Here is a 27,144-nt window from a genome sequence, read left to right on the forward strand (position 1 = left end):
TACAGCATACCTGAGAAGGTAAGGGTAGTGGCTGCCAAAAGCTGCCCAGTGCATCCTGGACCCAAGTCAAGGTGTGAATCCAGGTGGTTTTGGCAACCTTTCCACACTAGTTTCTGAACCTTTAGAAAAAAAGATGTTAGTAGTTACAGGTCACCATGTCACTGTGTTACAGTTGTTTGAAAAGTTTCCAATGCCAGTATTCCTTCATCTGAAAAGGATGCATGACATTGGAAGATGGTCTGTTCTTACCTCTGCTACTGGAGAAGTTCACCCCATTGTTCCTAAAACCATGTGTGGCCTAGAGCAGTACAGATTACGCGCTGAACCACATTTAGCCTTATATGTCAATCATTTAAAAACGTGTGATAGTTTCCCTATGCCAAAATGGGATGCAGACATGGCTGAATGCAGACATGCCCTCAGGCCCATTTGGCTGGCTAGCTACACGTCAGTGATAACATTAACCTAGCAAAATGCTACCCATAGGTCAAGGTGAGGAAAGTTGTGGGCGTTGTTGGACTGCAACTCCCATCATCCTTGTCCATTGGCCATTCTGGCTGGGACTGATGGGAATTGGAGTCCAACAACTTATGGAGGGCCACAAGTGTCTCACCCCTGCCTTCAGTTGTGAAAACAAGAGGCATCTTTGTTCCAATTCATGAAGGTCACACATGTTTCAGGTGCTGCTTCTGCTACCCAAATCTGATATAACAAAAAGCTCTCCTCAGTTCTAGCCACTAAAGACAAGCTCTCAATGGTTACTCTCCTTTTACATGCATACATATAGATAAATAATTTTTATTTGTGTGGCGCCTTTCCACACCATACTCACGGTGGCCTACAACATGAAAAAATACATAACTACAGCATAACAAAAGTAGTCATAAAATAAAACATAAAAAATGCACAACCAAATCAAGCAATTTACATCTTAGTGCAATGTTGCATTTGACCCCATGTTTCCGCACCTCCAAACAATGTTTAGATATTGGGAGCTGGAGAAGGTAGGTAAATAAATGTACAAGCCCCCATTCTCTGCTTCCCCACAATTTTAGCCAAATCATGCCAACATAGACTTCCAAAAACAAACTAAGGGGTCGTCACAAAGTTGGGAAGAAAGGCCACATCTATCCCGCCCCTAATTAAGGCACAGGTTCAGATGATTATTTACTGATTTCTCACCCTTTGCCTTAAGGTCCCACGATGGGTTCCAACATTAAAGCAATGTTAAAAACGGTCTAAAACAACTTACAATAATTAAAAAAATAAGGTGGGATCTAAAAATATATACACCTCAAGTGTCAAAAGCCAGGGTAAAGAGGTGCATCTTTGGAATCTTCCAGAAGCTGTATTATGAAGAAGCCACCACAAATAATGCCCTCTCCCAGGCCACCCCTACCCTGAGCTTCTGAGGGCAGAGAAACTAGCAAGAAGTCCCAAGAGGATCTGTGAGGAAGGAGGGGACTTTAGCTGGAATTGATCCCTTTACAGAGGACAGCCTTCTATTTGAAAGGAGCAGTGTGTTTTTTCTGGGGGACATGCAGCGGTACGCATACCCCTAAACATTTAGTGAATCTATGTACTTTTGTCCATTAACTGTATTCATTTCCCCCCATCTGAACTATAAAATGGTGATTTTCTTGAGTCAAAATGAGAGTACCTCTAAACATTTTTTTTTCTGGGGGGGAGGAAAGCACTGAAAAGGAGTATTGTGTTTGAAGGGATATCTGGCCCAAGTGAGGAGTACAGTAAAGATAAAAAGAACCCTAAAAAGGGATAAGCTGGGGTCTTGAAGCCACCCCTCACAGCACCATCTGGGCAGTGAAGTGAGCAGGCTCACAGGTGACTTGGTTACAATGTTATGGCCTCCATTGTGGAAGGAGCTATGCCTTTAAATATCACTCGCTTGAGACTCACAGGTGAGAGAATGAGTACTTAGATTGCACACAAGCCCTGCTTGCAGGTTTCCCCACAGGCATCTGGTTGGCCACTGTGATTAAAGGCTGCTAGGTTTGCTAGGCCTCTGGCCTGGTTCAGCAGAGCCCTTTTTATGTTCTTCCACAGTATGGTGAGCTATCTTGTATTTATCTTTAAATTATGGCAATTGTTTCAGAATGTTCATCTTTACAGATAAATGAGCAATTGTACATTTTATGAAAACCTGTGTGGGCTTTTGTTTTTTGGGGTGGTCTAACTCGCCCTCCAAACAGGAAATGTGTAAATGGCCACTTTGCCTCACACAAAGCTTTTGAGCCAAGAATGACTTGGCTCAAATCTCATTTCTAAAAATGGCTTTCTAAATGCTAAATTGCTACTATATACTAGTAAAATGCCACTTGTTAAGGGTGCTCTGGAGGAGGGTCTTCAAATATTGCAGGAACTCCATGGCATGCAGTTTGTGCAAAATGTCAACGCTGAGTGTCTAGCCCAGTGATGTCCCTATTTTTCAGTGACAGTTCCGGGTTTACAGAAGCCGTCTATTTTCATCTGAGAAATGTCGGAGGATATGGAGTTACCTGACCCCTCAAGGCAGCCCTTTAAATGTTTTATTGTTTGATATTGGAAGGTGCCCAGAGTGGCTGGGGCAAAATAATAATAATAATAATAATAATAATAATAATAATAATTATTATTATTATTATTATTATTATAATAAGAAGAAGAAGACATCCCTATTTTCATTGGAAAAATGTTGGAGGGTATGGAGGACCTATTCTTAGACTTCAGCTCTCCTAATTGCCATTGGTTATGCTGGCTGGGGCTGATGGGAGTTGAAGTCCAGTGATATCTGGAGGGCTGCAAAATCCCCACCCCTGACCTAGAATTATTTTGCCCCATGAAACTTGGTCAGAAATATCCTAGGTTTAGCAGTTAGTCACAGCAAATTATGACACATACTTACAGTAGACATCTTGGGAAGTGGGATATAATATATATCTGTGTGCGAGGGAGAGACATCTCCAAAGACAAAGTAGATATCAAAACTATCTACTGAAGTGAAATCAGCATCTTGTGTAAGTTGCTGGGCTACCTGCCCAGTATAATTAGGAAGTAGTGAATTCAAATACTTGGTGCCTCGTTGGATGTTTTTATTTACATCTTCATTTAAAAACAAACAAACCCAGGCACTGCTGAGCTCAGAAATCCCACTTGTTTTGTCCAAAGCAGAAATAGGTCACAGACACCGCCTAGGTGTGTGGTAACACCAGCAAGCCAGCCCCCACTTCTCCAAATCAGATTTACAATTTAATTAAGGAAGATCTTTGTCCCGTCTAATCCCATATGTCAGATGTGGCCACAGTCTGTTGAAGGAGGAGACACACTTTCTAAATTTACCTTTACGTTTGATTTACTGAAGACACAGTTAACGTATTTAGATTGCCATGCCTCAAATCTGAACGCTGTTCTCTCGGGAGCCCAGCATTGTTTCACGAGCAGTCGGGAGGAAAATATGTTTTCCCATGGTCCAATTTAAGATTTGTCGTCTAGGATGTCCAGAAAAGGTGTCTGTGGTGATAAAGATGACATATAGATGGAGACCACCCAGCTCTTGCAACTTGAATGGCACTATAATGGTAAAAAAGTGAGGGGGTGGTGAGCTAGCAGTTTAAGGGTTGTGAACAGGGATTTACTCTGCAAATCTAGAACAAGCAATTGGAGGGATGATTATTGATCAACATGAGCATAAAAAAGTTAAGCAGGATTTCTGTTATCATTAATAGAGAGAAGAAACGTCTGGTGGGTATTATGGCACTTTTAAGAGCCAGCATAGAGTCCTACAAACAGCTGAAAGATTATTCTAATTCATAGGAGCCAATTTTTGGTCAGCCAGATGCCTGGGACTTTCCTAGATCAGCAGTTTAGCAAATTCCTTCCTGACCAGCCACAAAAACAAGTACTCTCAATAGATTTCTGTAGCTACTTTAGGTCAACTGTGTATTGCAGCCTTAGGCTGGAGGGACGGGACCTGTAGCCCTCCAGATATTGCTGGACTACAACTCCCATCATCCCTTCAGAGGTGTCCATGGGACACCATTCCTTTTCATTGAAAAATATTCCCCTAGATTTATGGTCAGACTAGACTCTGAGAGCATTCTGCTTATGAGCATCCACAGGCATCTGGTTGGCTTCAGAAGAGGGAACAGTATGTAGGATTAGATAAACTTCAGCTGATCCAACAAGGCAATTCTTATAGTCTCTAACTCTAGAAGCGGTATGGCATACAGTATTTCTGAAACTTGGGTCTCAAGTTGTTGCTGGGCCACAACTCCCGTCATGGCTGACCATTGATCCTGCTAGCTAGGGATGATGGAAGTCGTAGTTCAACAACAGCTGGAGACCCAAGTTTGGGAGCAATTTGGTATTAATCCTACTCCTGACACCACACAGATACAAGCGCAGAGTTGGCCATTCCAGATCGCACAGTTTCGCTGTATTGTGATCTTCAGCTAAAGTACTATCAGCTTCCAACTTCTGGCTCAGCTGGAGTTTGGTTCATAGCTGAGTTTGACAAAACAAAATGAAATCCAGCCTGCAGTTCTGTAGCCATCCAGGAACATCTGCTTATAAGCTCACTTCTTTTTCAGGATTCAGCTGTCTGCAAGAAGATAACAGCAAAGGATTTCTATTCTCCAAGTCTGGGATGCTGCCAATGCATAAGAAGAATGAGTTTCCTCAGACAGGTCAGGCTTTTGCTATGGAAAAACTGGATACTGAGAAAAAGGCAGAAGGTAAGCCAGAGGGAAGGAGAGAGAGACTGCGTTTAGTTTGAGAAAATGCAGTTAATTTGCTCAAGAGAAATTAAAATCACTTTGGGAAAATCAGTTCATTTGCTCAGGGCTTTTGCTGAGATGTGCTGAGTTAGTTAATCCATTCTGTTCCTAGGATATTTTTACATTTTAGAATCAGGTTCATGGTGTTGAGTTTTCTGACAACAACAAACTCGACATACTGGACTGTTTTGTCACTAAAAGTCTCAGTGAGGAAGAATACCAGCCCCCACCAAAACAGGAAGTGGTGACTAGGATTCACTTCCCCTTGAGGTCCAGCTATGCTTACATGAGAATCTAGTGGCACACAGTACTATGAAGACAAAAATAAATGGACTTTTGCTACAGGAAGCAAATGTGCAAAATACTTGAAATCTTTTCTTGTGCTTTGGTTCTTCAAAGATCAGGAACTTGCTACAAAAGCACCTCAACTCGAAAGCAGGCGTCCCGTGAGACTGTGGACTAAATTACAGAACCCTCAACTGCAAATGTAGACAAATGTGCCCTGTTCCAAAAAGGGAAATTCACACACAGAGGGACAGCATGTGCATGCACGATCTCTGTCCACATCACAATGTTCACCTGAGCCTCATGGAACTAGCTAGATCAGGGGTTCCCAGACTGGTGTATGTGGACCACCAGTGGTCCATGATTTTAATTTAGAGGGCCTGCAGTGTGTTTGTGATTTGTAACTGAAGACAGGGGGTGGATATTCGATCCCTCACATTGAAGATCCATATTGATTTTAATTGTGTGGGATTCAAATGGTAATACAATAAAGCGCAACACATAAGAAAAGAAGCAATTGAAAAGCACGGAGCATCTAGCAATAGCACATTACAATGGCTACAACAGGCAGCAAAATCATCCCATGGTCTGCCAAGACTCTTAGCAACTTCTAAGTGGTCCACAGGGAGAAATGTTTGGGAGTCACTGAGCTATAGGCATTCTTTTATGTGCACCCAGATCCCCATTGAGAGCAATCAGCTAATAATGAGCTTCCCACAGCTGGTGTTGTCAGAAAACTAGGAAGGCCATATTTGAAAAGTCCAAACGTCCCAGCATAGGGGGGTCAATCCAGCCCCCCATTTCCAAGCCAAACCAAACTTTCCCTTTCCAAATCTGGCTTTTTCCAAGTTCATTTGTCAGATCCGAAAACTCATATTCCTGTTGGGCCTGTTCTGTCAAGACACACTCCTGATTTAATTCCTGAGTGGGCTCCACATATTTTCCCACTGTCTGTTCAAAATTTCCCACTGCCTGTTCAAAATTTCTAGTCGAAGTCGCCATCCAATTCACCTTCTCGTGTAATTGTTCCAGTAGGGCATTTGTTTTATAGAGAGCACACAACAAAGCTTCTGAATACATTGTCCTGCAAGGTCAGATGCCTGTTCCCACGGTTGTAATCTGTAACAGCTGCCGGCTCCCTGGAGTTGGTTACAGTTTCACAGACTCCCTCTAGGGGGAAAACTTCTATTTGTTCTTGCAACAAAGTTTCCCTTTTTGAGATACTTTGTCAATATATATTCCTTTAAAATGCGAAGGGGAACAGTGGAATCACTATGTTTCTCTTCTTTTAGCTATCTGTCAAAAACACTTGTCTTTGGTCAATGAACTTCAAACGTCAGTCCTGACACCCCGCTCCAGGATCAGGACAGAGGAAAGTTACTTTACTTTAAAGTCACTTTAAACAGTCCAAAAAGATCCCCCCCCCTTCTCCTGCTGTCGAAGGGGGGTTCCACAATTTTAAATGGTGAAATCCAATCCTTTAAAGACGATTTTCTGAGCTCTAGTTTAAATTGTCTTTGCTTTATTCTGTTTACAAAGGAACGGAAGGCTGACTTCCTGTTTAGACCTTCCCGTTCCGTACCAAATTAGAGTAAGTTTTTAAAATCCAATTTTTTCTGCTCATTAGTCCTTATTTGATGTCCAATTGTTCAAAGTCTAAGTACTCATGGGTGCTTATTTTAAAGTCCAAATTGTCCCAGGAAAAAGGCAGCGCTCTCCGGCAACAGCTATGCGGCTTCGCTCCACGGAAATAGCAGTTGACTCACAGCACCGCGCCACTTCCCCCTCTTCACTTCGGAGCCCGTTAGTGGGTTCCTTAGCGGGTTGGGGGGGCGCTAATGGTGCCCGCCAAGTCCCATGGTCACAGGCTTCATCCGCCTGTGATTTTTAAAAGGGTCCCCGCTTCGCCGTAGCGGAGAAGACCCGTTTCCTGCGGAGCTAGTCCCTCCAATTCAGAGGGAGTCCGCCATTGCCGGTGGCGCCACCCCGGAAGTCGGCGCCACCCCGGAAGTGTCTTTTGGCCATGTTGGTTGGGGCTGATGGGAGCTGGGAGTCCAACAACATCCGCAGGGTCATAGGTTTCCCATCTCTGCTTTATATATAGCAGATTCCGGATTGAGTCATTCCCTGGCATCACCAATTTCAACAGCTCTTAAATAGCAGGGCTTGGAAAGACCTCTGCTTGAGACCTTGGAGCAGCAATCAGTGCCAGAGCAGAGCAGTCCTGGACTAGGTGATGCAGGTTCTGGCTCAGTATGTCAGCTCCACGTGTCCAATAAACTTGGCTATTTTGGAGAAGGCCTGCAATTAAGGTAGCAGAACAGATGCTCAGGAATTTGATTTCAGTACCAGAACTGATCCTTTCCTAGTCACCCCCTGCCCCCCAAAATAGTTATTCGTTTCAGCAGCCTAATTGGAAAGATAGAAAGAAAAGGTTGTTGCTGTCATTTTAAAAACAGCACATCGGAAATCCTTGGTGCTTCAGCTGAGATGGCTCAGCCAGTAGAGCATGAGACTGTTAATTTCAGGGTCATGAGTTCGAGCCCCACACTGGACAAGAGATTCCTGCATTGCAGGGGGTTGTACTCATGGCCCATTCCAACTCTTACGATTCTGTAATATCTTACAAATCACACAGAGAGCTGATCTTGCCTACTTTCTGCCCATCTCTGCAATAATGGATCTCCCGTGCAAAATTTCATTTAGGCCTCGACACATATTTAATAGTGGTGTCCAATGGCAGCTTAGAATTCTGCAAAATGATTGTTTCTAGTATTGTTTAGTCTCAAGCTCAGTAAGATCTTAAACCAAAGATTTCTCATTTTGTGGAGTAGCATTTAGCGGGCTGGGCTGTGGGCTTGGAAAGCATGGACAAACTTATATATATACACACACACACACACACACACACACATAACAAAGTTGAAACTTTAAAAGTGGAGAAGGAAGGGAGCCATCTTTCTTTTCTTTTCTTTTTTGTAAAGACTGCTCAGAATTTCTGATCATGCTTCCTGGTGATACAGTGTGGAAAGCAATGACAAGCAGCATTTCCAAGAAGCCTCAAGCTGTTAACCTCCCTCCTTTCCCCTCTTCCAAAAGAACATTTCAAATTCCTGGCCTTGACCTTATTTTTTCATCAAGATGACCTTTTTTGTGTGTCTTGAGATGTTTTAAGATACTGGATCTGATCCAGAAAAGTCACTGGGTTCTGGCATTTTGCTGAATCAGGCGGGAAAGCTCAGAGCACCTTTCACAGCGCCAGAGCCTCCAAGGTTTATATTATATGAGGGCATTCCAATTACTGTACGTGAGAAACACAGCGAAGAGGAAGTGATTCTGAATGGGGCAATTTGAAACACTGCTCTTTTGGTTTTTTCATCCTGAGGCATCGGGAAGAAGGATTTCTGTCTCCAGTTAGAACATCTGGGTCCTTTCATTCAAAGCCCCCAAACTCAAAACACTTGCTGAGGCATTTCCAGGGGGTGGGGTGGAGGAGATTAGAAAGCCCCAGGCAAACATTGCTGCAATTTTTTTTAAAAAAATCTGATTTATGTGTGAGACTTGCTGGGCCCTTCTCATCATAGTTTGAAGTGAAGTGATAATAATAATAATAATAATAATAATAATAATAATAATAATTAATAATAATAAGGCGGGAGGGATTGTTGAGCATGACAGCAGACATTGACTAGTTCTTTAAACAGTGGCTAACAGCACAATCTTTTGCCATGATAGCTAATGAGTAAGTCCCACATTCTTAAATGGGAACTACTCCTTAATAAGTGTGTTTTGAATTGAAGAGAACCCTAATGCATACTTATGCTATTGATATGATGGACACTTGGAAATAATTGCTACTAAATTCTATTGGGCTGAACATGTAAGTATGCATAGGATTTAAACCTACGTAGGAGATACTTCTGCGTAAGAATGCCTTGGATGAGGCTGCATCCTAGACCTTAGGTCAACCCACCAGATTTCCATCCACAGCAAAAGGGCCATAGCTCAGTGGTGGAGTTTACTTTGCATCCAGAAGATCCCAGATTTGCTCTCTAGTAACGTGGACAGGTGGCCATAATTCTAGGACAGCTCACCTCACCATCCACCACCCATGTATGGCAGCATATCAGTGGCATTGTAACCTTATTGTGCACTGGTTTGTGTGTCAAGGCCTGGTCTAACTTTTCAGTGTTGTGGTTAAGGAACGCATAGGATGGTAATTAGTGGGTATTCAGTGTAGCAAGATAACCTCAGCATGAGTAATTATCATTTATGTGTCGGTGGGGAGGCAAAGATCTGAATATGGTTTGCCAAATGTCGTGGCAGCTTTGTGTATTAATTCCCTCAAACTACTTTATAGCTTCTTTTAATTTAAGAAATAATGTGAGCATTTCTTTTCCTTTTTTACCTTGCTGCTTAAAATAATAGAATACATAATGATGTATGAAATATACTCGGAGTCGAGAGTGGATTTCATGCTCTTTATTAGTGATGAGGAGGAATGGAAGTTCCCCCAGACTGTCTGCTTTATATACATTATTTACACAATGGGCCCCACGTGATTGGCTAATTCCGGGATTCTCCTGTAGGCCAATCAGGTTGCGGATTCCCTTCCACTTGGAGCTGGGTTGGGTGGCTCCTGTGGACCAATCAGACTGCTGCATTCTGGATCCTATTCAATTCAGTACATAACAATGTATAAAGCAAAAGCACACCAATGTCACATTGGAGAAGTCTTGATGAAACAGCACTTGACCCAATTCTACAAAAATTCCACAAACAGCAAGACCAAAAGCTCGTAAAACAGCAATAAAAATGTCGGCAAGGGACAGCCTCAATAAGACAAAATAAATAGTCAGCTAAAAGCTTTTTTTTAGAAATAGATCTTAAACAGACACTTAAAATCATTCAGCGTCAGGGGTTGGTGACTCTCGCCTGGAATGCCATTTGACAAGATGGATGCCACCAGAGAAAGCCCTGATCCTTGTGACTGCTTTCCACATAGGTCAGGTGCATAGCTGTCAACGTTTTTCTTTTTTTAAGGGAAATTCCCTTATTCTGAATAGGATTCCTTGCAAGAAAAGGGAAAAAGTTGACAGCTATGGTCAGATGGTAGATAGATCTGGAGCAAGGCTAGATGTGGGGGTGAACATAAGGTGCTCCGTAAGATATCCAGGTCAGTTAGGGTTTGAAAGGTTAAAGCCATCACCAGAAACAAACCATGTTGGCAACCAACATAGATCAGACAAAAAATGGGCATACTATGTTCTGAATTCCTTATTCCAGTTAAGAACCTTGTGGCAGCATTTTGCAGTTTCTGGATACCTCAAGGGCAATCCCATGTAGAGCAGATTTCAGTAGTCTAACCAGGAGTTGACTGGAGCAAAAATAACTGTAGTGAGATCCAGTTGCATTCACACAGTCAGTGTCATGTCTAGTTTTATTCAAAGACAGACACTGAACTATTTTTCTTTTTGTGGAATATTCATTTGTTTTCTAATCCTTAACGGACTAGTGTTAATATAATAACCTTTTTAATATTCAAGAATGAGGGGGTGAAATGATTATGTAAGGCCAGCATAGCTCTAAAAGCTTATACACCTGCATCCTTATCAACTTTTGAGCAAAGATAATATTTGTATACAGAACTGAACTTGCTTAACTCAACATATATAAAGCTGGTGAGAAAGATATCTGTACTGTGACAAGCTAGTGCTTGGAATGCAGAGCACTTCCTTTTCCGGTGTGTCATAAGGCTTGCTCTGTTCATTTAATATACATGGGGAAGAGTATCGCTTCCTTAAGATCATGTCTTCCAGTAATTTAATAGTGGTGTGAAGTCATTGCACACACCCTCCACAGGCAGTAACCAGTGATGTAGAGATGGGCTGGGAAAACCATAAGCATGAGGATGACAAATTGTTCATCTGTTTTAACTATCTATTACTTAGTGACTCGGAGCAGAAGGGTAGGGTGGCAGTAGCTACACATTTTAAGTAATATGCAGTTTGCATATGAGCAATTGAAAATAGTAAATTCCACACTAAGTTTTCAAATGCAGGCACAATTCTCATCTTTATATTACAGTAGGAAGCTAGGAAACGTATACCAATGAAACCTATAGTCAAATCACTGTCAGTAGCTTTCCAATGTTTCAGACTACGAGTTTGTTTAGTCTACCTAAAGATGACAGGGATTGAACCTGAAACCTTCTGCATGCAAAGCGGATGCTCTAAGCTAAAGTCCTTTTCAAAGCCATTTCTGCTTTTTTGTGATGATGTATTAGGGCCATCTTGTTCATTATACAGTGACAAACACAGGTTTAGTGCTAGGCATGCTCTAAACAAGGAGTGCACCCAAGTATGGCTTTCTGATGAGTGACCCTGTAGAGATATACATGTTTTCAGCAGCCAGTTTCTCCCATTCATGTTTTATATTTTAGGTGTACACTTAAAATTTATTATGAAGCTTGTGAAGAGCCATCATAATGAAGCTACCTGCATTTTTCACAATGGTTTTATAATTCCATGGATCAATGGTGGCTGGTGCTTATTGATGGGGCAGAAGGCAATCCAACAGTAGGTTGAGCCAGAGCCCGTGAGAAGTGGAGCCAGAACCCGTCACAGGCATGGCCAAGCCATTCTATCTTTTGTCCCCATCCTCCTTTCTTTTGACATCTACAATGGCAAAACCAACACTAAGGAGAGGCACTGGTTATATGTAAGAAGGCAGATGGGCTTGAAGGAATCAAGACTGAGTTTCATGGAGCATTGTCCCATCTGTCCTAATGGAGCAGCCTCCAGTGTCATGGATTGGTCTGTCACTCAAGACTGAGCTATTGAACAGGCTTTCCAGCTGTCTCATAGACTTTGTTCTCCCATCAAACTAAGCCAAACGCTTAGTACAAGTGTACAGTCTTCCAGAGTGGATCTTGCAGCTGCTTTGTTCTTTCCCAGACCTTTTTGCTGTTGCACCCTTCTGATCTGAGCCAGGTTTAGCATGTCATCTAAATCCTGGTTTGTGGTTAAGCTCTCTCCACAATAAATATAAGTTATAACCAAAAACAAACCTTGGTTACAGCTTATGGTTAGTCTGGAGAGAGAGCTTATCCATGAGTCTGGGTTCAGACAACATGCTAAGCCCAAACCTTGGCTTAATTTAGCTCAGTGTACCAGCAAAAAGACCCAGGGAGGAGCCAAGGAGCTGCAAGCAGCCACATATTAATACTTTATTGTATACTGGGATGGCAGATTCATGTTTTATCAGACTCTTCTGTGATTGGTGAAAGTCACAATGTCTTCAGATTGCATCATTAACTCATCCATCTTTTTTTCAGCTTCGTCTTCTGGTTGAACTTGTGTGGCCTATGTCCTTGTTTCTTATCCTTGTCTGGCTGAGGAGCGCCAACCCACTCTATCGCCAACATGAATGTAAGAGCATCATCAGTAATGGAAACAACTTTTGGCATGCAATGCTCCTTGCTTGAGGCTTTGAGTACAATGGTACCTCGGGTTAAGTACTTAATTCGTTCCAAAGGTCCGTTCTTATTTTTTTTAAAACATAATTTTTATCAATAGGCCAATCATATCACATTATTTCCAATCACATTAATTCCAAATTATACAGCCAAATTTTTCAATTTTGTTGGGGGTACCCATACATCAAGCTCCGAACGAGGATCCAAACATCACTTCTATTACTGCTTTAATTAAACAATTCTATCCAGTTCTATCCAGATAGTCTCTTTATTACTTTCTTCATCTTGTTGTTGTTGTCATATATTCCTTTCTTTGCGATCTCTGATATGTTCTTAACCTGAAACTGTACTTAACCTGAAGCACCACTTTAGCTAATGGGGCCTCCTGCTGCCGCCGCGTCGCCAGAGCACGATTTCTGTTCTCATCCTGAAGCAAAGTTCTTAACCTGAAGCACTATTTCTGGGTTAGCGGAGTCTGTAACCTGAAGCATATGTAACCTGAAGTGTATGTAACCCGAGGTATCACTGTAAATCAAAGCGGCCTAGGTTTCTGTTACATGCTTACAAGTTAGGTCTTGTTTTACCTGCTGGGAAGCAAGGAAACAGATACAGCAACGTTTATCTTGAGCCAGTCCTGCATGTTGTGGGGACAGGGTTGAGTGCCACCAACCTGGAGCTCCCCAGCACTGTGCATGTTGAAAGAATATGTTAGGTGGCATCATTAGGATGGCATTTGATTTGCCCCATGCCTGCTCTGATTCCCTACCATCGCCTATCTGTTACTGGGGAAACAGAGGTTGATGGAACCTATCAGTCTTCCCATGGCCTGTAGCTTGGGCCTTGATAGCAAATGTTTACTAGAAAGGTACAATGGGCATGATATAATGTTTTTGAGCTTTGCTGATGGAAGTAATTACATACTTTGCTAGAGCTCCCATAATATTGCACCAGTATACTACGTCTAGGGGATTAATGTGGATGAATCATCTTGCCCTTGACTCCTACGCTTGTCCCTTTCTGCCCATTTAATCTGCTGTTGTGGTTTTACCCTCGTCACTGCATCTCTTTGCGCCTGAAAGAGTTCCCTTCCACATAATTGGTGCAAAGTACTTGCCAGCTGAGCTCACTAACCAGCCTATTGTCTTTGACCATTGTCAGAATGCAGTCTGGTTTGTTATCAAAGGGAAGGAGATGTCAATCTGATTTTTTAACCATGTACTATTTGTGGAAGTGAACCATAATAATAATAATTTATTATTTATACCCCGCCCATCTGGCTGGGTTTCCCCAGCCACTCTGGGCGGCTTCCAACAAATTATTAAAGATACAATAAAACATTAGATATTAAAAACTTCCCTAGTCTAGAGATAGCACTCTTCTCCCTAAGCATTGTATTCTTCTTATTTGTGTTGTCTGTATCTTTAGTCACTTCAAAAGCTAATATTTTCCAAACCACTGGAGCTGAAACAAAGTTTTGCACACATTTCTAGCTTGCACCTACAGTATGTGTTTGAAATGTTTTCAAATTTCACTTTGCAGAATACTTTTTAGTAACTTAAATCTTGCCTTGCTGTTAAGGTAGCAATGTTAAATGCCAACTTACCAAATTTTATGCCTTCCCCCACCCCTAAGTTCCTAAATCAAACAGAATTCATATGGTAAGCAAAAATATTCAGACGTAAGAGAATATAAATTTGAACTTTTGCAATCAAACACAATGTAGAAAAACACTGGAATATTTCCCCTTTCACCAAAATCCATTTTGGCTCTAAGAACCATAAAGCATTGACTTTACTATGCTCCTGCTGAAGGGAAACGGGCACTCACTATAATTTTATTGAAGTCGGAGTTAAAATAAATTCATAAGTGTAGGAAAAGCACGCCACAAGATGGTGCCTGATCTGTCCAGCTTCAGAGTGCAAGTGTGGAACTCCATATTTTGAAAAATCCCCTCATTCAAAAATAAATAGACGCCAATCTTATAGAGATGGCACATATCAGAAACTTTAGCTCTGGCATTCTAGCTTATCATGTGCAGGAATTAAGTGGTGGTGGTGATCACAGAATGGGCTCCTTTGAGAGGGGGCAGGGTATTAAATAAATAAATAAATAAATAAATAAATGGTCAGCCTTCCCCAACTTGGTGCCTTCCAGATGTGTTTGACTACAACTCCCATCAGCCCCAGTTAACACAGCTGAGTCAATGGGAATTGTCCAAAACAGGCATAGGCAAACTCGGCTCTCCAGATGTTTTGGGACTACAACTCCCATCATCCCTAGCTAACAGGACCAGTGATCAGGGATGATGGGAATTGTAGTCCCAAAACATCTGGAGGGCCGAGTTTGCCTATGCCTAGTCCAAAACATCTGGAGGGGCCTGTGTTGGGGAAGGTTGTGCTCTTCCAATTAACCTTTTAATAAAACTGATATGCCTTAATCTAATATGCCACTGGATAGCTCAGTTGGTTAGTATCTATGTAAGCAGTTTTAGCTATGTTTATTTCCTCCTTTTTTGTTTCTCATATCAAGGTCACTTCCCAAACAAGGCGATGCCCTCTGCAGGAACTCTGCCGTGGCTACAGGGCATCTTCTGTAACATGAACAATCCTTGCTTCAAAAGCCCGACCCGTGGAGAGTCTCCAGGTGTCGTATCAAACTACAATAATTCTATGTAAGCTGACAGCGTCTCTTGCATCTTGGGGAGGGGGAGAAATCTGCCCATGTTATAGGCTTCCATGTTCTACTGTGAAATTGTAGCTGAGGGCCGTACCTCAGTGGTAGGGCATTTACAGAAAGTTCCTGGCGGTTCAATCTTCAGCATCTCCAGGGGAATGGGCCAATTAACTATGAACCCCAAAATTAGACAGAGAATGTCCCCTGTCTAAAACCCTGGAGAACCACAGTCAGTCAGTGTGGACAGTACTTGGCTAGATGAGCCAATGCTCTGATTCTGTATAAGGCACCTTCCTGTGTTTCTGTGCTCCCTAACGTTGCCTCTGATATATGACTGCATGAAAAACAGCCCCCCTGATGAGCTCGCAAAGTGTGACCCAATTTTGTGTTGTGAAAAAACTGGTAAATAGGAGGCTAGGTAGAACTCATGTGACACAGGTTTATTTCTCTTATTGTTTTTTTATCAGTGACTTTAAATATTGTTGCTGCCCACTCTGTGATTTAGACGAAGGGCAGGTTATAAATATATGTACGACTGCGTACACAGCATACATTTAAATCACATGGCCTCCCCCAAAGGATCCTGGGAACTGTAGTTTGTTAAGGGTGTTGAGACTGTAGCTCTGTCCCCAGGATTCGTTGGGGCTGGTGGAGAATGTGGTTTTAATCTCTTTTGATTTTATGGTGTGGATGGGACCATCATGGTAATGGGGTCAGGTGAAGGACACAGCCCCATCACCAGGGTTGAAGTTAAGAGTCAACTGCTTGTCCAGTCACCCTGCTTGTAAATGTAAGGAGGGGGTACTATCTTGTCCTCAGGGTTATATGTCATATTTTTTCCATAGCCCTGTTGGTGGGCATAAGTAGAAAGGCATAGCATAGCTCACCCACAGGTTGGAGGGCTCCAGTCTGGTGGGAAAGGCAACTGGCTGCTGTGCTTCCTTTCTCCGCACATGTGCCCAGCAATGCTGCCTGCCGCCATGATATGGGGACCTCATTTGGGAAATGTAGCAATCCATGCTAAGCAGCCTTTCTCCTCCTGCTCCCCCACCACCTTCAGTTTAGCAAGAGTATACAAAGATGCTCAAGAACTATTGCTGAATGCACATGCAACAGAACTGGGCCGACTCTGGGAAGAACTACGCTCCATGACCCAGTTTATGGAAACCATGAGGACAAATCCCGAAAGGATTGCAGGTAATAATAGTTCTCTGGCATTTGGAGAAAAGCTGTTAATTATTTCCTTGCTCAGAAGATAAGCAGCGGTCAAGCATTTTCAACTTGATTAACCTGCAGTTTTTGCCAGTGACACAGCAATGAGACTCCCAGTCCCTCACTCCAGATGCCTCTGGTCTCTGCTGTTTCCCTTCCCATCTGCTATCATATCCACCTGCCTGTCTCAGCTCCAAGCTTCCACAATTCACATGGGCTCAGATTCTCACTTGGGCTTGACTTTGCCTCTCGGTCAGTGGTGAAAGTCTGGTCCTCCCGGTGTTTTTGAGCCACACTTCCTGGCCCTTTGTGCTCTTAACCTGAGACCTTTCCACTCCCATTCATCTTTGCCAACAGCTTGTGCAAATATAACAATAATCCATTCACTCATTTGGTCAATAGACACAGTAATTTCTTTTCGGTTCAATTCTATACACGGCTATTGGGCTTAGGTTGGTTGGTGTGTATGTATGTAACAGGGATGGGGAAATTGAGGCTCTCCAGCTGTGGTAGAACTACAACTCCCATGATCTCTGACTTTGACTATGCTGGCTGGGGTTGATGGGCATTGAGTCTGGAGGGCTGCAGGCTCCCCATTCCAGTTGCACAGGCTTGCAGCCTTCATCCACAAGTTAGATTTTCTGGGTAAGTGACACATTAAGTCCAGACAACTCTACAGCACGCTGTCACAATGCAGGTTACAGGAGACCCCATTGTAAGTCATCAAGCCAAAGAGCACTTGGCAAGCCTCACCTTTATGCTGCCTGCAGGGACTGCAAAAAAAGGGTAGGTGGTTCAGTGTTGTAGCTACCAGAGGGTGGAGAGCTAGATGGTTGTTTTTGCCCCGGATGAAGCCTCCAGAGGGGAGCTACTGAGGCTCCCAGCCTCTGTGTGTGTGCGTAAGCAAATGTGCATGCAGAGAGTGCCAAACTGGGTCTTTGACCCAGGTGAAATAAAATCTAGTTTCGCCCCTGGGTAGGTAAAGCTGGTGAGCTGCATTCTGCTTGGTGGGTCACAAATTGCATAGGCCTTCATGAGTTGGTTGAGCACCAGCACAAAGTCCATGTCTGGTGAACCGTTCCCTAAGGACATGCTTTTCTTGTTAAAGAGGTTCTTAGCCCACTTGCAGGCTTATGATCAATGGTGAAAATGACAGTACAAACGGATTCTTACTAATCTTTCAGTTCTGTCAGAGATTGTGGCTGCTTACCTCTGTCCACTCTGATGAGAGAGCAGATGCAGATATTCTGAGCAATTTTTTTTGCAGGTTTTTGAAGAATTGCAAGGAGTAGGCTCCTAGGAAAGCTCCTAGAAAATTAGGCCACAGCAGGTTCTCCTACTTGATTGGGAGAAGTCTACTCTGTAGTTTACTTAGCATAATGATTAATCCAGCCCTGGTCATGAGAAACTAATTGGAGGAATTCGGGACTCCCTACAAGGAAGCAGGTCTTTGGGAGGTGAACTGAAGAAAGAGATTACAAAACCATTTCTCCTTGAGTAAGTGACTGAAAACACACACACACACACACACACACACACACACACACACACACCCCAAACTACAAAACACTCAAGAGCTTTGAAGCTCACACAGTTCAGGGCCACACTCCAGGCCTTTTTTTGGAACTTTCTTCTATTCTTTGAAATCCCAGGTCTGCATTTTATGAGCCCGCCAACCCCATTCAACATTCAGAAAAATAAACAAGTGTGGTCCAAATGCCAAGTCTCTTGTGTAATGTGCAATACAACTGTCATTTCACATTCAGACACCTTTTTAAAAATAAAATAAAGAGTCTTAAACGCTGTTTGTTTTTAAATGAATGCATTTCTTTTAGGCCAGTATTTCCCAAACTTCTTAAGTTCACTCCCTGCCCTCCATTTCAAACTTATTCTACCTCCTGCCTCTCTCCCAATCCAGCACTGCCTAGTACGAGTGTGGAGCAATTCTCACATGGTTCCTGCTGTGCAGTGATTTTGATGTGGATAGGGCCTGCATTGGCATTAGGCAGCGGAATAGAGCAAAACGTTTCTGGCGCTTCCTAAAACGGCATATCAGGAAGCACTGTTGGAACAAAGTGGACGTTTCTTCCAAATTTGGCTGAGAATGATGGGGCAATTGAGGGAGCTGTCAGCCCCACATGATTCAGTGTTGATCCTCTGCTAGAGGGCATGTGTCACCCATGCCTTGGCTGATGGGGAGAAGAAAGCCTGTCTCAGCATTTTATCTCCCCTTTTGGGTGTCCCACTTTCTCCCAAGGGGACCCAACCCCACTAGTTTGAGTACTAGTGTTTTTAGACAAAGCTGATGTCTAATGCAGGCAGAGGAATAGAGCAACAGCTCTGGGAAATTAATCTCTCTATCTCGATTACTTTTGTTCTATGTATGTCTCAACTCCTCAGTTGTAACTCCTCAGTTGTAACTTCTTTAAATAATATTGTAATAGGCAATATTTTCTGGGGGGAAAGGTGGGGGAACTCACCATGAAAATTGTTTGTTTGTTTGTTTGTTTGTTGCGTGCCCAGTCGCAGTGCCGTAGACACACACACACACACACACACACAGAGGCAGTGGCTAAATGTAAGATGTGATTAATAACCTCAAGCAGACAATGATTTGGATTAGAAATGGCCACAACTTCATTGATTACAGATTTTTTATTTATTTATTTAATTTTTTTGCCCAGCCATTGGGTGTATATCTATTCCTGCCCCTGGCCCAAACATAAAATTCATTAATTTTTAAAAGGTAAGGGAACTCAGTGCCCTCCGAGTTCCTGCTCAAGAAAACCCCTTGCCTTTAAAGCATATTTCCCCCTCAAAGAATTCTGGGCACTGTAGTTTTACCCTTCCCAGAGTTACAATTCCCAGCAACCCTTAACAAACTACTGTTCCCAGAATATTGAGAGTGTGCTTTGAATGTGCTTTAAAGGTATAGTGGTCTACGCAGCCTTCAAAGCACTTGGCATGCATTATCTCACAATTTTTTTACCACAATCTTGTGAGGTAGGCCAGTGGAGTTGGGTGTGTGCCCAAGAGTCAGAAACTGTGGTTTCCTTAAAGCCATGGAATAGATTTGTGGTTCTAGCTCAAGCTCAACCACTGTACTGGCTTTCTTAAAGCCACCATAGTGTACCAACTTTTAATAGGCCTCTTGTCCTTTTTGTCTTCTTCACCCAGGAAGAGGCATACGAATCCAGGACATCCTGAAAAATGGGGAGAACCTAACTAAGTTTCTGCGTGAAGATGCACGTCTTCCTGACATGGTGGTTCACCACCTGATGAATGCTCAAGTGAGACCTGAACAGGTGAGTCTTGTAAATATTGCAGCAAACGGGCTCATGTAAATATGTTGTCCCTAAAGCAGCCTATCTCACTTTATAGGTAGCCTCAAGAATAAAAGAGCCCATATCTGACAACCCAATAAATCAGTTGACTCTAAGGTTTGACCATTGTTAGTGCTAACCAATTGCTGTTCTCTTAACCCTGGTTAAGATCCCAGGTGTATAGTAGAAGCCCATAAAGCTTAGCTTATCTTGCCTATTTTTGTTCTCCATCCCCCAAAAGGTGTGTGTAGGAGACCTGCTTTTCACTATGCAAGCTGAGTGGATGGAAAAAATGTTTTAGCCATGCCTCAGTCATGTGGCTGGTCAGAGCAGATGTTTACACAGCCACAGGGAACGCAAGATATGGTTTGCAGACACTGTTTAATAGTTTCTAGGTGATCACTTAAGAGGAAATACATTGCCACAAAAGAGGAACTGTGTCCCCCCACAAGAGAGGGTACAAGCTTGTATAAAATTTGCACATGCTAATTTATGTGTGGATGCAAATACAGAAATAATTGCTATAATTTAAACAAAGTAAAATACATCTTAGCAGTGGGAAAGACTTTGACCAGCAAGTGACATGTATGCCTGCTCAGTCTACAGTTCAAATGGCAGCTGCTGCTGAGCAACTTAAAAGCTATAGACTTAGCTTGAATATAGTCATGGCCACCTTAAACTACCCTATTGGTTTCACATCCTGGTTTGCAGCAAATCTTTAACCATTGGTTTGGTAATGAGACATAATACTTGGCCATTCTTCCATAGCAATCCATGACTAAGGCACAAGTATTACCAGAAGTTGCCTTTATTGCTTTTGAGGCCTGAAGAGGCTGATGCTCAGTCATGGATACATGCCCAGTAAGGAAATTTTCATCCATGACTAGACCTGGCTTGGGCTCCTTCTGTGGTTGTCTATGCATCACTTTATCTCAATAGAAGTGTGAATGGGACCCCAATGCCCATGTTGGAGGAATGTTGAAAACCCACCACTCCTGATGTCAGCGAGGGCAGAGGTGGAAGGGCATTGTCAGGTAATTGTTCCAGGTGAATAGACTGGACCCTCGGATGACAGATCTCCTGTCTTGAATGCTCACCAAAATAATAGCACTTTGGCCCCCCCAAAAAATATCCTTTGGTGGAAAATTGCAATCCCAGGTTATCTCCCAGCATTTCCTCCTCACAGATAGTTTGTGTGTGATTCAGTCCAGGCTGCCATTGCCCCCTTCTGTCCTTGTGGCTTGGGAGCTGTGAGAAGAATGTTGCGCTTTTGAATGAGGCCGGCTGAATCAGATCTCTGGAACGAAAGCCTTTCTGACCGTGTGAGAGTGCAGGGAGAAGGAGGGAAGGACTCCAGCTGTCTGGGCACAATCCCTTTTTCTTTATTTCCCCCCTTTTTTCATTTTTGCTGTACAGTGCCCAAATCTGGGAAATGTGTGTGGCTGTTTGTGGCCAGCAGGAGATAGAATTAATGAGCTTGCTTTTCACTTTTCACTCCTTTGGGGTTTTGAAAATTGTAGGTGGCTTGCATGACCATTTGCTGGATTATTCAGCTGATTGGGTTCTGAGCAGAGCTGTAGGAAGCTCCCTGGCAGCTCTCTGAATTGCACAGAAGAAAGCATTTTATTTTATTTTTACCCCTGACAGCCTGGAAAAAAAAAGTTAGGTTCTATGTGATGTGAAAGCCAGCAGTCTTTACCAGCACAAGTGGTTTCAGTGAAATAAAATCCTATCTCTCCCGCTCTTTTATTTTAACAAATAACAAATCCTGCAGGGCCCAGTGTTGGTGACTTTGGGCACTCACCAGTCTTCTTTTGATGGGTGTTGAAAATCACCAAGGCACCAGTGTGTTCAATGGCAAGACAGTCTTAACACCCCACTAAAGAAACTGCAGTTGAGTTCTCCTGAGAATAGCATGTTGGCCATCTCATCATGTATTCTTGTAAGGGTGCTTTAATTAATTGCGGTGATCTTACTTGGCTAAAAATCAAACGGATTTCAGCACCTGAATAGTGAAGTGGAGTTCTTGATCATAATTTATCAGAGTGTGCTTGTACACACTAATGAGTGTGAACCCTCATTAATACAGAATATACATTAACCTACATCCTATTCCCTTGTCAAAGTGGCCCTTGGGTTGCTGACCCAGGTCTGCAGATCTCCATTGTGATTCTTAGGGCTCATCTACATGCAGTCAGCCATCCGAGTAATAAACATTTTCACGGACTGCAGCCTAGTCTAAAGATGGGGTGAGGAGGTGGCATGTTTCAGTAGTCTCACATGAAAATCCCCAAAGATAGAAAATTAGTATGCCAGGGGTGCAGGTAGGGTAGAACCCTTCTCCCTGATGCCTAGCTTTCTTTGTGCAGTGTTTTTCATGTAAGAGGGAGCATGCCGTCATTCAGTCCTGTATTCCCGCCCCCGCCCCCATTCTGTAGCAGCAAAGCCATGCCATCTGCAATTCAATTTTTAAGACTGTCCGGTGTTCATCTGGAAATGCATCTGAACGTACAGTGCATATTTCTAGTTGCAAAGCAACTTCCTGTTTCCAGTTGACCAGAAGCTGCTCTTGGAGCTACGCTTTGTGAACGGATGTCATTACCATGGGATGCTTTGATGCTGCTTTGCCCACTGTTAATCATATATCCTGTTCACCTCCCCCTGTTTAAATGCCATTCTGGAGAATGAAAAGAGGATAGTGGTCAAACTAAGGCCTGTTTACGAGCATCTGAACTTCTTTTTTCTGCAAAGGGTTGAGCACAGCTGAAGTGCTGACCTCACAGCACCCTGGGAGTGCAGGAAATGACACACACTTGCTCATGAAAGCTAAACCTAATCTAGAGGCCACCTAACTGAGAAAATATTTTGTTCCTCATCTCGAAAGTGCTCAGTGAACAATGGCACGCTGATAAAATTACTGGAATGTATTTCTCAACTGCTGCTTTGAGGCTGCAGGGCAGATAACAGGCAGCTTTTGACTCCCAGAAGAAAAATGGTGTGTGTATGTGGGGGGGGGGGGGGGAGGTTGGCTGTAGTCAGAACTACCAGGAAAACTGTATGGAGGGGTGTAACATTTTTCTAACTCTGCTCTTCTGGGACATTTTCTGAATTGGGCCTCTGTTTGCTGAAGCTTCTGTACATAAAGGACATCTTATGGGCTTGTGGTTAATTTCAGTAAGCCGATGTATAATCTTGTTTTCATTTCTGTGTCCTAACACAAGGTTGTTTTCTGATGTCCTTGGCCCATCCATCATGGGGAACACAGATGTTATTTATTATTGATCTCAGTGCTTTTTATCCTGCTGTTCTACACCAAAGTGTATTTGTGACAATCACAGCAGCTGCAAATTATTTCAGAAAATAAAAACAACATAGAGAAAAACCAACAGTAAAACAATAATTGTTAGTGCCATTCCGCCCGCCCCCCAGCAATCTAAAAGATAGCTGCTCGGGTTTCATCCAAATTACGCATTAAAAATAATAATAAATCTTAGCCAAAAGTAATACAAATTCTGCAGCAATAGTCTATGACCTGTACAGACACTGAAAATTATGCATGCTTGCATCATTTATTTTATTATGCACCATTTATCCTGCAGTGTTTGCTATTCTGCATAATTTATACTGGCTGTAGTAATCATTTGGGCGGGGGACCAGGTGCCAGACCCTTTTATTTTCCCAAGCTTCTTAATCTGAAATATATTTTTAGTACCTTTAAGTTCCATTGTACAGACTTTAACGACAGATAGGTCATTCTCAGACTGCGTGTGCGTTATTGGCTTAAATAGTAGCTACGTTGTTTTTTTCTCTTTTTGGTTTAAAAGCTTTTTTGGGAGGGGTAAACGTATCAAAACATCGCATTTCCTAAAAAAACTACAGGGTAGATATGGATTGCAGCTAATGTGTGTGTACACAACCCTCTGCTGCTTTTTTTATTCTGTTTTAGGCTTATTTTCATATTGTACTTATGGTTTTGTTTTATTTTTACTTGTAAACTTACATAAGAAGAGCCTGCTGCATAAAGCCAGTGACCCATCTACTCCAGCCTCCTGTTACCACAGTGGCCAACCAGATATCTGTGGGAAACCCACAAGCAGAATTCAAGCACAAGAATGTTCTCCCCTCCTGTGGTTCCTAGCAATTGGTATTAAGAAGCATTCCTGACTCCAACTGTGGAGGCAGAGCACAGCCATCATGGCTAGTAGCTTTCGACAGTCCTCTTCTCCATGAATTTGCCTAATTCTCTTTTAAAGCCATCTAAGTTGATGGCCATTACTGACTCCCGTGTGAGTGAGTTCCATAGTTTAACTACGCACTGCATTAAGAAGAACATTGTTTTATCTGTCCTGAATATTCAACATTCAATTTCATGAAAAGTTACCCATGCACTTCGCATGTCGAAATCCCGAGGCCACCCCCTCGATGAATGAGACACAAGGACACAGATATTAGGTTAATGTTATTGGGCAAATTTAGGCCACAACTTTATTGGTTACAGAATGTGAGCGGTATTGGCTTAGGCATTGGAATTGACTTGACTATATCTGACTCCTGCCTGTCATGCAGGGGGTCCTGTAAAGGTCAACCACCAGTAGGGGGAGCCCCATCGGTGCAAATCAACCCGAGCTCCCCCTGGGTTCCTGACGGGGTCATGGCATGGACCTAGCCCCACCCCAGGCTTCGGACAAGATCCACACACCCCGGATTCCTTTAACAGAATACCCTTTAGCTTGGAGGGGCAGGTGATGGCCACACCTCCCCTCCCCATCATAAGATCAACCAATGCCTAACCGCCAAACCTTACAAAGCTGTGACGATTGCTACGAGGTAGGCGAAAACCAAATGGCCCAAGCCAATTTGCCAAGTGGAAAAATTCCTACCAGGCCCCTCAATGGCAACCAACCGAGGTCCATAGCAAGGCCAATGTTGAGAACCTGAAGATAGGGAGGGCGGGCGAGAGATCAAGGAAGCGCAACAGAAGGAAGTTATCTGGCTCAAGCCTTGGTTTAAATGGGTCACGGCCATGCCCCCCAGCCAGCTGATTGGCTGGCTGGATCTATGACAAGTCTGGACCTCTGGGTGATAAGGGACTCTGCCCCCACCCCCGGAGGGGAGTGGGTGGCCACGTGGTCCACTGCAAGTCCTCCCCACCGGGAAGTGGAGCGGATTTCTCAACGCCATGAATTTTATAAATTCTATCACGTCGACTCCTACTTGCCTTTTCTCTATAAACTACAAAATTTCAACCTTCTTTAATAGGGGAGTTGCTGCATCCCCTCAATCATTTTGTTCAAAGGGCCATTCTGAGCCCTTTCCAACACTGCAATATCCTTTTTGAGGTGAGCGGTGGCGAAAATTGCACACAGTATTCCAAATATGGTCACACCACAGATTTGTATAATGGCATTATGAGATTGGCAGTTTTATTTTCAGTTCTTCTCCTAATGATTCCAGGCATGGAATTTGCCTTTTTCACTGCTGCCACACACTGGGTCCTCATCAAGCTATCCACTACAACCCCAAGGCCTCATTCCTGGTCTGTCAATGCCAGTTCAAACCCCATGAGCTTATATGTGAAATTTTATTTTATTTTTGCCTCAACTTGCAACACATGCTTACATTGAATTGCATCTGCCATTTCCCCACCCATTTGCTCAGTTTGAAGAGGTTCTTTCGGAGCTCTTCACAATCTGATTTTGTTTTGATGGCCCTGAACAATTTAGTATAGTCAGCAAACCTGGCCACTTCACCGTTCACTTCTAAACCCATAAGAGCAGGGCTCCCCCCCCCCCAGCCGGAACTCGCTGGAACTCAGTTCTGGCACCTCTCAGGTGGGCGCCATTGCCATTCTAAGAGAATGAGGGAGGTGTTCATGCTGAGTCCCGGCAACTTTTTATCTAGAAAAATGGCACTAGTTTAAGGACAAGTTTAAGAAAACAACACCACAGGTCCCAATACAGAACCTCCTGGAGAACTTTTGTTGTTGGGCAGTATATAAGTATTGAAAACAAACACAAATAAATAAAGGTCTGAGCTGTGCACTGAAGCGAACTGACAGCGATTCTCCACATTGATAAAGAATACGTATGGTTTGTCTTTGTTTTTAATAATAATATTTATTGTTTTCTATTTTAACAATCCAATAAGACCACATTAAACATTCCAAATTATACAAATTATATGATAATCAAACAGTCCAAATATTGTGCCAGATTATAAATTTTTGGCGGACTTCTCATGCTCCAAGTTCGGGGGGTTCTAATCTTGTATGGTTTGTCTTTTGCCTACAGTTTGCCTTTGGCGTCCCAGAGTTGACTCTGAAAGATATTGCCTGCAGCCGGGCCCTGCTGAATCGCTTCATTATCTTCAGCAGTCCAGGGGGCTTCCAAGCTGTGCACCAGGCAATGTGTGCCCTATCCCAGGAGGACCTGCAGAAGGTCGAGGACTCTTTGTACGCCAACACAGACTTCTTCAAGCTTTTCCATTTGGTGAGTACTGGCTGCCAAAGGCTGATCTTTTTAGATATGGTTACGTTTGTCTTGTTTTTCAAAATTCTTGTTGCTTGGATAGTAGTGCTGCTGCTGTATTTGTCCCAGAGGAAGAGGTAAAATGATTGTTATGTTGCTGGTCTCTGAGAAAAAGGAACCTTAGGTATGCTATACCTGTGGCCCAGCGCCATGGCGGGGGTCCTGTGGAATCCTGGTTAAGGATTCCTGTGGAAAGGAATGGCTATCTTGGAAGCGGGCATGGCTGACTGGCTAGAGTCTTGAACAGGTGCATGCCATCCTGCAGCATTTCCCTGCAGGGCAGGCAATCGGCAATCAATAGCTCAGTTGGTTTGAACCCCACATTGGGGAAAGGAGTCCTGCATTGCAGGGGGTTGGACTTGAAGACCCTTGTGGTCCCTTCCAACTCTACCATTCTGGGATTCCATAAGAACTGCTTGGTTTGCTATCATTTCATTTTAATTGCTCAAACTTTTGCATAACTCTAGACTACTTAATTGTAGGATGTTGCCATTTTGAATTCATTTATGACATCTCTTACACTTAGTCCCTTTCCGTGACACATTTTTGTTTGTTTGGGCTTCATTTCACACTTGAGATTCTGCCAGAGTTTTATCTTCTGTATCCTTCAGCATGCCTTGCCCTCATGAGCTGTCAAGGTGCGGTTTAGCAGCGGTGGGACAATCAATCAATCAATCAATCAATCAATCAATCCGCTTGGACATGGACCTAGAAATCCCAGAGCTGTACCTAGAACTTGTGACACAAAATGAAGTATGGATGAGCCTTGGGGTTGTGCAGGCACCCACCCCATACTGTTAATGCACATGGCTGCCTCCAAAGGATCCTGGGAGCTGTGATTTGTTCAGATTGCTGGGAATTGAGCGCCACACATG

General features: G+C 43.1%; 1 protein-coding gene across 1 annotated transcript in view; it reads left to right on the forward strand.

The window, feature by feature from the left end:
* Window positions 1-1,137: 1,137 nt before the first annotated feature.
* ABCA4 (ATP binding cassette subfamily A member 4) overlaps window positions 1,138-27,144 on the forward strand; it is a 97,337-nt gene continuing 71,330 nt past the window's right edge. Inside the window, exons 1-7 of the mRNA XM_081008486.1 lie at window positions 1,138-2,068; window positions 4,587-4,730; window positions 12,394-12,487; window positions 15,064-15,205; window positions 16,268-16,404; window positions 19,597-19,724; window positions 26,033-26,230. Of these exons, the coding sequence (XP_080864612.1) occupies window positions 2,051-2,068; window positions 4,587-4,730; window positions 12,394-12,487; window positions 15,064-15,205; window positions 16,268-16,404; window positions 19,597-19,724; window positions 26,033-26,230 (861 nt within the window). The 5' untranslated portion in view covers window positions 1,138-2,050. The remainder of the gene's footprint in view (window positions 2,069-4,586; window positions 4,731-12,393; window positions 12,488-15,063; window positions 15,206-16,267; window positions 16,405-19,596; window positions 19,725-26,032; window positions 26,231-27,144) is intronic.

This window comes from Podarcis pityusensis, assembly GCF_964106645.2.
Source record: "Podarcis pityusensis genome assembly, chromosome: 6".
Taxonomy (NCBI): domain Eukaryota; kingdom Metazoa; phylum Chordata; class Lepidosauria; order Squamata; family Lacertidae; genus Podarcis; species Podarcis pityusensis.